The sequence below is a fragment of the Apus apus genome, chromosome 1 (genome assembly GCF_020740795.1).
Source record: "Apus apus isolate bApuApu2 chromosome 1, bApuApu2.pri.cur, whole genome shotgun sequence".
Taxonomy (NCBI): Eukaryota; Metazoa; Chordata; class Aves; order Apodiformes; family Apodidae; genus Apus; species Apus apus.
Window position 1 is genome coordinate 100,448,249 of NC_067282.1, and position 13,164 is coordinate 100,461,412.

General features: G+C 42.7%; 1 protein-coding gene across 1 annotated transcript in view; it reads left to right on the forward strand.

Annotated features, from left to right (window-relative positions):
* The first annotated feature begins 6,260 nt into the window (after positions 1-6,260).
* The window catches only part of TRAPPC10 (trafficking protein particle complex subunit 10), a 42,895-nt gene continuing 35,991 nt past the window's right edge, over positions 6,261-13,164 (forward strand). The window contains exon 1 of the mRNA XM_051617284.1: positions 6,261-6,460. Coding sequence (XP_051473244.1) covers positions 6,370-6,460 — 91 coding nt within the window. The 5' untranslated portion in view covers positions 6,261-6,369. The remainder of the gene's footprint in view (positions 6,461-13,164) is intronic.

A 13,164-nucleotide genomic window follows, 5' to 3' on the forward strand; every position in this document is an offset into this window, starting at 1 on the left:
AGTGGCTGAGGTTTTGGAGGTTTTGTTTTTTGGTGAAGTGTGTGTGCTTGTGTGGGTTCGGTTTGGGTTTTTTTGTTGATGGTTGGACTCAGTGATCTCAGAGGTCCTTTCCAACCATGACAATTCTGTGATTCTGTGAAAAAATATCTAAAATAATGTCTGTTGGCCAGAGTCAGGGTATTGTTTAATGAATGTCTTTGGCATAATCCTACACTAAGCCACCTCAGGAAACCAACCCAACCTGTGAAATGGCTGGTTATTCTAACAACAAGAAAAGTGGGCACAGCTTAACTGGTACTCATTTTTTGTGCCTGTGTTAAAAAGCTCTAGGAAGACATCTTCAAGCCTTTCCATGCAGTTCAAAGTTGGCATAATGATGATCTAATTGGTTTAGATACTGCACTGGGGCTGGCTGGGATGGAGTTAGCTTTCTTCATAGCAGCCCTCTAACACTGTGTTTTGAATTTACGGCTAAAGTAGCATTGCTGACATGCTGAAGTTTTAGCTGTTGCTGAACTTGCAGAGTGTCAAAGCATTATCCTACTCTCCTCCAGCAAGGAGATGGGGGTGGGCAAGTGATTGGAAGGGGACACAGCTGGGATAGCTGACCCCAACTGACCAAAGGGCTTTTCCACACCATGTAATACCATAACATCATGCTCAGTGTCCTGGTTTGAGCCAGGATGAAGCCAATTTTCCTTTTACCTGCTGAATATTATCTCCTGCAGCTCCTCACCAGAAATCTTTGTTTCTGGTGTGAAAAGAATATGTGGATAGTTTCTCTGGAGAACAGGAGTCGGTGCATTTCTGAAGAAGGAACCTTCAGTTCTGAGATCCTAGGCAGTTCCTACAGGCCACTGAATCTCACCCCAGGGGTGACACTCAACAGAGAAAAATGGAGGAAGAAGGAGGGAGATTTTTGTCTTCCATGGTTGGCTGTTGTTCAGACTGGCTGAGCATGGGTTGCCTTGTGGGAGGTGTCAAGTGATTTCCTTTATTTTAGGCTCTCCACCAATTAAACTGTCTTTATGTCAACCTATGTGTTTTTTCACTTTTATTCTTCCTCTTCTCTCCCCCTGTCCTGCTGAAGATGGGGGAGTGAGCAGCTGTGTGGCTGCTAGTCACGGTCAACCCACAACGTGAAAAAGAAAAAAGTGTGTCATTAGATACAGAGAATAAGGAGAGGCTTTTTCTTGAAAAAATCTTTATTTGGAAGTAACTAAATGGGGGCAGTGGGATACGTGGATCAGAGACAACAAGGAATTTTACATTCATAACTGTTACTGCTGGCAAATCCTGGGATCCTAGCATCCACCATGATACTCCTGGGCCTCCATTATCTTAAAGGCTCTTTATCAGGCTGTCAGACAAAGCTGGAGAAAGAGGCTCAAATTACACTGCGGACATTGCTGGTTTTGTCTTCATCCTGATCAAAACTTGATATAAGAATTTTATTTTCCTCCTATTACACCCTTGCCTGCTGGGGATCATTTCCCTTCCTCAACACCATTCTCCTCTTTGTCTTCTGTTCTCTCTCTGCCTCCCCAAAATGGGGCAGTTGATATAATCTTCAAACTTGCCAGGAAGATTTCCCCCTGTAATGGCCTTTCCATCAAAACATAAGGCAATTAAGGATACAATGTAACTGCTTTTCTTCCTTTTTCCTGCTTCTTAAATATTTGAAAGTATTTCAACAAGGGCTGTCCCAGTAGGGACCCAGAGACTGATATAATATTTTAGGATTTAGTGTTGTAACAATGAGCCAGGGTTTAATTAACCTTCTACGCCTTTGGGAAACCTGAGACAGAGGATCCAGTTTCTCACAAAACCACTGCTGCTTCTATTGCAGTTATTGAGCTCGTTAATCTCTCTGATCCTGTACTTAGGACTACAGCTGTATTTTATTTTGGTCAAGTTAAAGTGCTGAATGTTTTACAGAGATAATGAAATTCCTTGTCCTGCCTTGCACAGAATATCATTTAAACAAACCAGTAGCTGAAGTAGAGCTGGGGGAAAAAGAAGGAAATGGAAATTCAGAGCAGAAAAAGGTGTGGGATTTGTTAGCTTCCTATTTGCCAGACACCTGTGCCCTGTAGGTTTGTGCTTTAAAACATACAAAATATGATACAAGGGGCCAATGATAAATCTAACTCTATGAATGTTTACATTAAACACCTTCAATACACACATACGGCACATCTGAAAAATAATTCCCACCTTTCAAGTCAGACTTCATTCCTCCTCCAGAAGGGGAGAGTTCCAAAACGCCACAGAAACTGCCCATGAAACTGGCCTAACCTGAAATGAGCCATGTGACATGATTTGTGTTTCACTGACAGCACTGCCTGATGGCAGTGACTATTGTGTGTATAAATGTTGACATCATCAATAAAAAGAAACATCATACCAGAATATTAACAACTGCAGCTGTGCAAAGTTTTGATGGGCAAAATTTTAAATTCTTCACGATACCTTGTAAATCCTATTGCAGAGAGAAGCTGTGGAATGAGGGGGGAAAGTGGCCTGGCTGCAAAAGCAGAGTGCACATACAAAATAAAAGTCAGAATAATAAACACCAGATATTGATATTGAAACACTTGACAAGGTACAGTTAAAGTTAGCATAAAGAACAGTCTGTGTTTTGAAAAGCAAGGAGTTTGTGTGCCTTGCTTTGTGAGAGAATTTTTTTCCAGGGCTGGTTTTCCTGCTAGTTTGTCCTCATGCACCCAGAGCCCTCCATGGGACAGAGTCAGGGGCCTGTGCTACAGCCTTGTTTAGTCAGCACACCTCCCCTGCACAGAAGCCAGACTGTGGAGCATGGACAAAACGAAGGGGTAGTGGGTGCTTCTGTCCACACCAACCTAAAATTTGGAGGAAGGCTGAGGGGCACATAGGCTTGGAAACCAGAAAACTGTTTTCCATCTAATATGATATAAGCAGTTTTTTCATCCAGTTATACAGATGCCTCCTGGATTAATCTGCTCCTTCATACCGCACCTCAAAGTCAAGATCTGCTCCAGTGGAGACCCACTTGGGCACTGAGCCTATTGCTGTAATAGCAATGACAGTGCTGACACTTGAGAAGAATTGCACAGGCCCTGGCTGGCTATAAACCACCTCAAGATCAGCTTTTCATCTCTCACCGATTCATCATTTAACATGCAGCGTAATTCTGCTTCCCTTATGTGACTAGGGAAAAGTTTCAGGTACCTGATACCAAAAAACCTGAAGTAATTAGGAGAATTTGCTAACTGCTTTGCTAAAGAGAGTGTTTTGTATGCATTAATGTAAGTTTATCTTGCCAAGTATATAAGGTTGGAAAACCGTAACACCATGATGGCCTGGTGTCTATAATATGATTGGGTTTTGTATTAATGTTCACTTAAGACATGATTTCCAGCAGGGACAGAGAGTATTTTAGACACTGTAGAAGTGCAAAGAAAAGGGGAAAATTCTAACTGCAATTCAAATGATCCCTTTTTCACTTTCTCACATTTTCTCCAAAAGGAAAAACTGGTCCTTTCATTTTAAGATGTATGGTAAAAGCACAACATGGCCAAAGTCCCCATTTCCAAATGCTTTATTTTTTTTCTCTGTACAGTTTGCTATAAAAGATCTTTTTCCATCAGAGTTTCACTTCCCAGTCAAATTATTAATTAAACACCTGAGAACACATTGAAAAGTTGTTTTTCTTAGTCTTCTGAATATTCTTGCCTAGATTAATGTGTCTGTCTCTCAGATGAATTTGTCTTACTTGCGATCAAAACCACTAGCAAGGCTAGGACAGGTGGTTTTTTGTTTGTGTTGTTTTTTTGGTGGTTTGGTTTTTTTTGTGGTTGAATAGAAACAGCTATAATACAACTATAAAAACTAGAGAGGGGAAATTTAATACATATGAAATTCTATGGTGATTAAAACTTTAATCCAAATGAACTATTGACCTTCGTTCTAATCTCTGAGAAAAGGGGACAAGTGTTCTACAGCAAGGGGAGACAGCTGGAAAAGACTCCTGCTTATTTGTCATGGGCTTGCCACTTTTCCTACCTGCATTGTTTAGGACTGTGCAGGATGGACTATTTGACAGATGCATGGAATGAGTTACTTTAGAGCTTAGTTAGAAGGAATGAATCGTTTCTTGCACAAGCATAGAACAGTGCTTTTCTATTTCACTAGATCATGTATTTGCTACATATTTATCACTGTAAAAGTGCTGTAGTTTTTAGAAAAAAATTGTGCCCTGATACATACTGACTCTCACAGCACTAAAAAAAAGTAATGAAAAAATGTTAGTGTCCAGCTGCTCATGTAGACCTGAAAGTCAGATATAACATTATACTGCACTACATAAGCTTCTTAAAGTTTTGGTCTTGTATAGAATTTTGCATTTGACTGTGCCATGGAAACAAGTGTTGTTACAACCAAGGTGAAAGAAAAGTTCTGTACAAATGCTGATGAAAATAGTAAAAAAATTTGGAAACAACCACTAATTCCCAAAGCAAAACATCAGAGGTAAAACTGGGAATATTCATATGCAATATGGGATGCTTTAAATATTTTTTAAACAACATTATAAAACCAGGAAATAGGGTTAAGGTTTTGCTGAAAGAAAATTCTAAACAAAATTACTTCTGTGGAAGTACTTGAACAGAACACTCAAACCGCCTCAACAATGTCACTGCAAGAAACTGCTATGATTAATACACAGATTATATATAGTCCTACCTTGAATTACATTTGGTTTTACACATGTATGTAGTGGTTTTGATTTTTTACCCCTTATAGTAGACTACTCTCATTATGCTCTTCTGTATCTTATTTAGTTCTACTTGAGACAGTAAGTCTAAATCCTCTACGTTTAGAATTCTTGACTCTGAAGAAACTGCAGATGACCAAGGTGAACAGTAAAATTTATGAAAAACAAAGGAATAGGATCTCAGTTTACCATGAAACAAAGGTCAATTTTACACGTATTGAAGTCCAACACAACTAATCAGACCTAACAGAAGTATAATAGCTTAATATTTCTATGCATTTAAAAAGACCTACCATATAAACCTTTAATTTTTAAGGGCCATATTCACAGATATATTCTAACTGCTATGCATGGAAATGCACTTATGATTGTGCCTCCTTTGCACGAGGCAGTTTTGTACTTCACCTCCACTTGCCTGCCTGTGCTTTGTGCTCTTTTCTGTTCCCTATACTCCTCCCTCTGAGCTCACATTGCATACACACAACTCCCTGCCCTTTCTTCTTCGTCCGTTCCATCCTCCAAGAATGCAACTAGTTAATCAGAAGGCCAGCCATCTGTTGCCTGGTTCACTATAACCTGTCAGGCACATCTCCAAGATGGCCTGCAACAAAACTGCTGGAAGTATTTGAGATCAGCGGAAAAGATGATCTCTAACGCACTTATTCCTATTGACCTAGCTGAGGCCTAGGCTCCAGCAGACACGGGGAGGGCTTCCGCCCTGAAGCACAAAGCCCCGTCTGTGTGTATTCCTGTCCTTTCCTACCGAGGCAGAAAAGAAGCAGCGGTAGCAATCCACGCTGCCACAAGGGGCTACTCGAAAGCGGCGAGCACGGGCCGATATCCCCTTATGAAAGCTGGCAAGACATGTCACACAAAACCCCTGCCGCTTCCAGGCCCAGAGCCATCAACACGCCCGCCTCGCCCTCCCGGAACAAATCTAAATACACATTAACGTCATTCACACCGGGAGCCGATGACCTCGGGCAGAACGAGGGGCTCTCAGAACGCCCAGGGGTTCCCGCCGGGTGGGAGAGCACGGCCTCCCTCAGCTCAGCCCAGCCCGGCCCGGCCCGGCCCGGCCCCGGTCACCAACCCTCCCTCCGCGCCGCCGGCCGCTTGGGTCACCGCAGGCCGCCCCTAAGGCCTCCCCGCCCGCCGGGAGCTGCCCCAAGCCCGCCCGGGGGCACAGCGGGGAGCCCGGCCCTCCGCCCTTCACCCGCCCGGGGCAGGGGCGCTGCCCGCCCGCCCTGCGCAGGGCGCACCCCTTCCCCAGGGCCCCCCCAGGCCCGCGCTCCCCCCGGGGCCTCGCCCGCTCTCCCGGCTCACCCCCGGCCGGCGGGTGGCGGCGCTCCCCGGAAGCGGTAACGCTCCGCCGGTGATCCAGGAAGCGGATGGGCTCGCCCGCCTTCCCCTCCGGAGCGGCGCGGCGCTGCGGGGACGCGGGGAAGGGGGCTGGGGGAGGCGGGGAAGGGGGCTGGGGTTGGGGAGGGGGGGGGACGCTGCCGGCAGGCCCCGAGCAGAGCGGTCCGGCCCGGCCCCCCCGGCCGGGGGCTGGGGGCAGCGTTTCCATGGCGCCGGGCGGGCGGGGGAGACGGGGCTGAAGACCCCGCCCGCTCATGGACCCCGCCGCGGCGGCGGCCGCCGAGGAGGAGGGCAGGGAGAAGCCCCCGGTGATCTACACCATGGAGAACAAGCCCATCGTCACCTGTGAGTGTGGCCCGGCAGCCCGGGGCGGGCGTTCAGCGGTCTGCGCCGGGGGGCAGGGTGGGGGCGGGGCGGCAGCCGCCCGGCGGAGGGCCCTGCCCGCTGCCCCCCTCCCGGCCCGGCGGCGGGGCGGCCCGGCCCGGGGCCCCGCGGGCTGTGCGGGGCGGCGGCCCGGCGGGGAAGGCAGGAGGGGCCGGGGCAGGGAGCGGCCGGCTCAGGGGGGAGCCCCGGCGAAGGTGCTGGCTGGGCTTCCCGCGGCCCTGGGCGGGGGACACGGCGCCGTCGAGGAGCTCCGCCGGCCGGCTGGTTCTGTCTCTTTAGCCCTTTTCATGGCAGCGGACAAACTTGGGTTTGTTTCTGTGTGTGCGTGTGTCAGGGCTGTAGTAAATAACAAAACCGAGTGTCATGCTTACAGGTGCTTAGAGGAAGAGATTCAAATGTGACAGTAAATCTTAAAACCCCAGACGTCTTGCCAGTGAGCTCTGGGTAGGAGAAGTCAGGAGAAGTAAGACATTCTCTGTGGTGAGAAGAGATTCCCACTGACACTATAATGTAATCTTTAACTACTGTGCTTTGGTTTAATCTCGGAGACAATTTATTTAACAAACCAGATCGTGTGGTTCCCGCGGTGAATTAGTTCTTCCCGGCGTCAGAGGCGGGCAAGCTGGGATGTGTGCACCCTGACCCTGATCTAAGCCTTGAGCTCCTGCCCTCTTACAGGTGTAGCGGTTGCACACAAAGTTCACTTAAAGCAAGCATGTGAGCTACAGCTATAATGCTTTTAATAAAAAGTACGGTGACTGAGGTCAGTGCAGAGAATCCTACTTCTTTTTTTCTCTTTTAGCAACATTCTTAGTCAAGAATATCTGTCGATGACATACCCAAGAACATACTTGGATTTTATTGGTAAAGTAGTGGGAATGCTTTGTATGCATGTATAATAGAAACTGTCATCTTATTACAAAGTAAGCACCTATTGATGAGTAAGGTCTTAGACTGATATTGGTATTTAGAAAAAATATCCAACTATAACCTCATAGCTGTATAATCATGGAACACCGTATAAATATATTTTCTTCAGACTGTTCTGTAAATGTTCTTATTTTCTTTCTTAAACATTTTTTTTTTGATGCAGTTCCTGAACTAAAGTCAGTGGTATCTGTATTGAATCTTCTGTACTGACCTCCCTCCAGGCATTTGAAATCCATTTCACTTCAGGTTTAAAGTCAGAAAATTGTAGATATTGGAAACATCTGAATGATATAATTGCCTTCCTTGTTGGTATTGTGCTACAGCTCAGAGTGTGATGGATTGCTTTTCAGATTTGCTGCCTATAAGATGTATTCAAATCTGGGGAGTCTCTGTGAGGGGTGGTGGGGTGTGTCAGTACTTACTGTTCCTGTATTATTTCAATAACATGTCTTTCAGTCTGTTGAAGTACATGCAGTTTTACCTCTAAGCTTGCTTTTTTGTTGATAAATGTCGGAAGGGATTCTAGCGTCTTTATGCAAGGCAACTTTCAACATTCCAAACACGAAATTTAGTCAGATTTCAGTCAAGCCCATTTATCTGGTGTTGAAAATAATTTTAATTTAATGTAGCGAATGAGTGTACTTTATGGTTGCAAAATGTTTTGGACTTACCACCATAGGGTATGGTAGCAGCATACTTACAAAGATTATATGAAGGAAATGTTATGTATCATTTGTATGTATTGCTCCTGGAATAAAAAAATAATTTCTGGGGCTTTGAAGAAGCATGACAGTAGTATCTTTACTGGTATAAACTAGAATGGCTTGGTCTGAGATAATCTTAATTCAGAGAATAAGGCTAATGGAGCAGAAGTGCTCTGAGGTGACCTATCTAGTGAATGTAATAAGGGTGACTTGCTACCATTTTTAAATAAAAGCATTTGCAGTTAATGGGGAATGTGTTTTGCTTTAGCTGTTTTAGTTTCCTTTTTCCTCTTTCCGGAAAAGTGAAGTACTCTGTAGTATTTCAAACAAATGCATTCAACAAGAATTACTTGAGGGAAGCTTTTCTAGGCATTATATTGCAAGTGATTTATGAGGAGGCTAAGCTCGCTCTTCAGGAAAAAAAAATTGTTGGCTCAGTATTGGTTTCTTGGAAAATACATTCAAAACTACAATATCAGAAGCTGTTCAACAAACACAGTTCATCTTTTGTTTTGTGGTTCTGATCTTAGGCAGTTGGAGTTGTCAGGGATAACTGCCCTACCTAGCAGGTGTGCATGAGGGAAAAACAGACCTGCACGGAATGGCTAGTTTTTTATGATATGAAGGAAGAGTGAAGGTTAAGTGAGGTTGTGTCTCAAAGCATGAGTACTTCTTCTTGCTACAAGATTTAGATTAATCTCTATCGGGTAAACATTTGCATCCTGAAATACTTCTGTTAGTGCTTGGGCTTTATTCTTAATAAGGAAGATCTGAAGAGGGAGTTTTGCTTGGAATGAAACTCGTTTTCAACAGTGTGCATATCAGGGATGTTTTGTAAACAAATATTTCTGTCTACCTGAAATGGATTTTGTCTGTACTCTGAAAGAAACTGGTAAAAAGCTTTCAAATCTGTGACTTAGTCTGTATTGTAACAGTGGTTATTTGCTGTATGGGTACAATCCCGAACTTGGCACTCCGTGTCCGTACAGGCCTGGGCCTACAGAATAAAAGTGGCAGCTTCCAGGTGACTTGTATATTTGATGCCAATTGCAAATGCAGTTTTTGTCACTATTCTTTTCATGTCAGTACTATAACTTTGTAATTTTGTCATCAGGATTTGTATGTAGCTGCATTAGCCTTGTATTTATGGTATTTGCATTACTGGCAAAACCCCCATAGTTTTAAAAGAGTTTAGATTAATAGAATTCAGCTAGGCAAACCGTCTAACCAAAAAATTCTAAAGACTTTTTCTCTAGACAAACAGACAACTGTATTTTTTCAGTGTGGAAAAAGTAGTATATTCACAGATATATGCCATTCCTTTATAGTTTTTCCCCCCTTTTCTTAAGATGTATTAAATCATTCCTGTCGGTTAGGACTGAGTGCCATGATGCTTTCTTTCCAAATTAGTTTGAAATGCATTTTTATGCCATTTGCCTTTCTAGATGGTAAACAGACTGGGGAGTTTCCCTGTCTTATCACATTACCTGCAAACTCTCAATTAGTTTGTGGCAATTTGTCTTCGTTGCTACCAGACCTCGTATGTTTACAAAGCATTTTGAGACTGCTTCCAGCTTTCTCACTGCTTCAGGAGTATTATTTTTGGCATCATTAAAAGTTTTTTTTTTATTTGAAGAGGCAACTTGAGTTCTTGCATCGGAAGTCTTGAACTTGAGTAATTTCTTTGCAATGTTGACTTGACATAATCTTTAAAACAATGCAGATTACTTTCCTAGGAAACCTAAAGTGTTGCTTCCTTCTCCTGCATCCTATTTGAAACTTTAATTTGAGAAAGCCCTCGGAACTTTAATGTTCTTGCACATAGGTATCAATCAAGTGTTCTGATGAAGGAACTCATCCTTATGTAGCTGGTTTGTGCTTAAATTATTAGCTCAGTCTGTCCAGATAAAGAGGAAGCTGTAGACAATCCTGCTAAATGAAGTAATTAATAGGGTTTTTTTCAGAGCTTTCCTATCAAGCTGTTCTTTTGAAATTATCTTAATGCAGTTGTTGAATATTCCTTATCAGCTTGTATCTATTTACATATTGTTTGTGTGTGCACATATTTGTTCTCACTGTCAACACTCCTTCTTAGTACAATGCACTTGTATATCTAAGTCTTCAGAGAGAATGGGATGCATCACTTTCCTCCAGTCCATGTTCAGAATGTGCTGTGACACAGCAGCAGTAAAACCATCAGCAAAATCATTGCAGGCCCAAGAATGGAAAATGTTTGCGAATACCTATAAGAATAGCATAAATAAAAAGGCTAATGAAAGCAAAGGGAGGTGGGAAGAATTGTACAGCTTTTTGGAGTGAAAAATAAATGCTTACACTTAATATTGTTCTGGGAATGGAAGAGATCGATTCAAAAGTTCTTCTGTTACTAGTAGGTAGATGTAATAAAAAATGTGCCAGCAACAAGTGGCATGTAGGCCAAGTGATTCAAATCACTTGCTGCTAGTGAGACCCTTTAAACAACTGTATCCTGTAAATGCTTTTTCCGTGTTCTCAAACAGAACTCCTGTCTGCATTGTAAGTCATCACAGTTGTGGAGTTGAGCTAATGTTATTCTGTGCTTAAATATCTGATTACATATGTCATGAGAAGAAACAGCATATTTTTGTTAGTGTTAACCCCTATTTTTCAGATGTAGTAGTGCAGCAGTGCTTAAAGATGTAAAATTTTACTAAAAGGATTTTCTTCTGAAGGCATCAGCTAAGATTTTTATATAGCAATTAATATGTTTTGTGTTTTGATTTTTTAGAGCTCTTTTGAATGTTAATCTGAGTTGAGGGGGGAGGAGGACCTTTAAAAAAAATAAATACTAAAAACCCATCAGCCTTCCAAAACTTCAGGTGGATCCATTTACAATAGACTAATGAATATGAAGAAAGATTCACAGCAGAACGTCTTACCCATGGAAAAAGAAGTAGAATCAGAAGGGTTAGCTGTGACTGATATTTAAGTACAAAAACTAAACAGAACCACACCAAAGTGCATTCTTGGCACAGAGATCTTTTTTTGGAAAGGTATTTGAAGCCTTTTATCTCAGTTTACTGAGTTTGTCATTGGTATCAAAGAAAAATGTTTGTCTGCTTTAGTCATCTGTCCTCAGTAGTTTTTGCTTTACGATGCCTGTGTATTTAGTGGGTTGGGATGTTTTCCTCTCGAGGAAAAAAATAATTGTGAGATATTCAGGTGCTGCAGTGACAAAGCCTAAAGCATCTAAGAGATTTGGGAAGTGTTAGAAGAAAAATATAATCTTGGGGATTTCTGTGATTTTAGGCTGGCATTAATTTTTAAAATGTCAGTTATTTTGTGGGGGGTTTTTATGTATCAGAGAACTTTCATAAAGAGTTTGGAGTCCTGGTAAGGTGATAATTCTGGTTCTTACATGGTTCCTGTACCGATTTGCAGCAGAACAAGTGTCCTAGACAGGGGTGGAAGGGAGGGTGGCTGGGATGACTTGATCTACCAAAATCTTGGGGAGAAATATTATAGAAATGAAGCATCATAGGATGGGTTGAGATGGAAGGGACTTTAAAGATCATCTAGTTCCAACCCACCTGCATGGGCAGGGACACCTCCCACTAGACCAGGTTGCTCAAAGCCCTGTCCAATGCGGCCTTCAACACTTCTAGAGGGAGGGCATCCACAACCTCTCTGAGCAACCTGTTCCAGTGTCTCACTACCCTCACATGAAATAATTTCTTCCTAATGTCTAACCTAAATTTATCCTCTTCCATCTTAAAACCATTACCCGTTGTCCTCTCACTACATGTCCTTGTAAAAAGTCCCTCCCCAGCTTTCCTGTAGCCCCTTCAGGCACTGGAAGGCCACTATAAGGTCTCCTCAGAGCCTTCTCTTTTCCAGGCTTAACAGCCCCAACTCTCTCAGCCTGTAGATAGATAAAACCTGTAGATAAGAGGAAAGAATGGAGAAAAGGAAAATTTAGGAGGATTATGCTCTTACTGTGTAGTTGCTGTGAGTAGCTCCCCTCCCTCCCCATAGTCCAATAGCAGATGGTTAACAAATGATATGCATCTTGCCAGTGTTCTGGTCCTTACAAGTCCTTACTGCTAAGCAGTCTTGATATTTTTCCTGTTTCAGTTCTGTGCTGGTGTTGCCTGCTGATTACTTAATTTTTAGTGTTCTGGTCTTGAGCAGCTCAAAAGTGCTGATGACAGTAGAAGCAGGATCTAGCTGAACAGAACCTGAAATGTTACAGTCCTTTGGCTGTTTGCAGTATGTGGTAGCAGTGTTTGGTCTGTGCTTGAAAGGTAGACCACGTATCTTGCATTGAAGGTCTGCTCTCCCTTTTCCTCTAGATGATAGCCTTGCCTTGATCACAAAACACATTCCTACTTGTATTTTATATGCCCCCAAAACCAGTGCAGGAGGGAACATTGGTTTTAGATCATATATACCTTTCTTAAGCAAATAATGTGATGTTGTTTCCTGGAACAGGAGGGTCCTTAATCACTGTTCTTTTGTAGTTCCTCTGTATTCTGGAATAATCCTTTTTACCCAAGACTCTGAGTTTTGAAACTTTTATGGCATATATTAGATTGTTAGGTGCAGTATAGAAAGAACACTGCTATGCTCCAGAAGTAAAGTACCTAGTTCTTTCTTTCAGTCAGGCTCCAAGCTTCATGGGCTGTCGTTTTGATGCGGTCATCATGCTGTTGCTGAATCACTAAGCTGTGTTTCACTTTCTAAGGGCAGTAATGAGTTGCAAATCAATAGAGTGTTCTCCATGGCCTAGCTCATAGAGATGTTGTGACTCAGTATGTGACAGCAGTAACAATATGATAACACTCGCTTTGGTGTTCACTTTAGACATTTGCTTATAGTCTTAAATAAGATTTTGTATGATACACTGAGTTCAGACAGGACAGGATGAAGGTGAACAGTCATGAATTAAGTGCTTGGTTAGTAGCCTTCTGGAGACTTAAAGCTAAGGCACTAATAGTAGAGTGGATTTTTTGTTTCTATTTTGTTGGTTAACTATTCTAGGAAATTGTATTA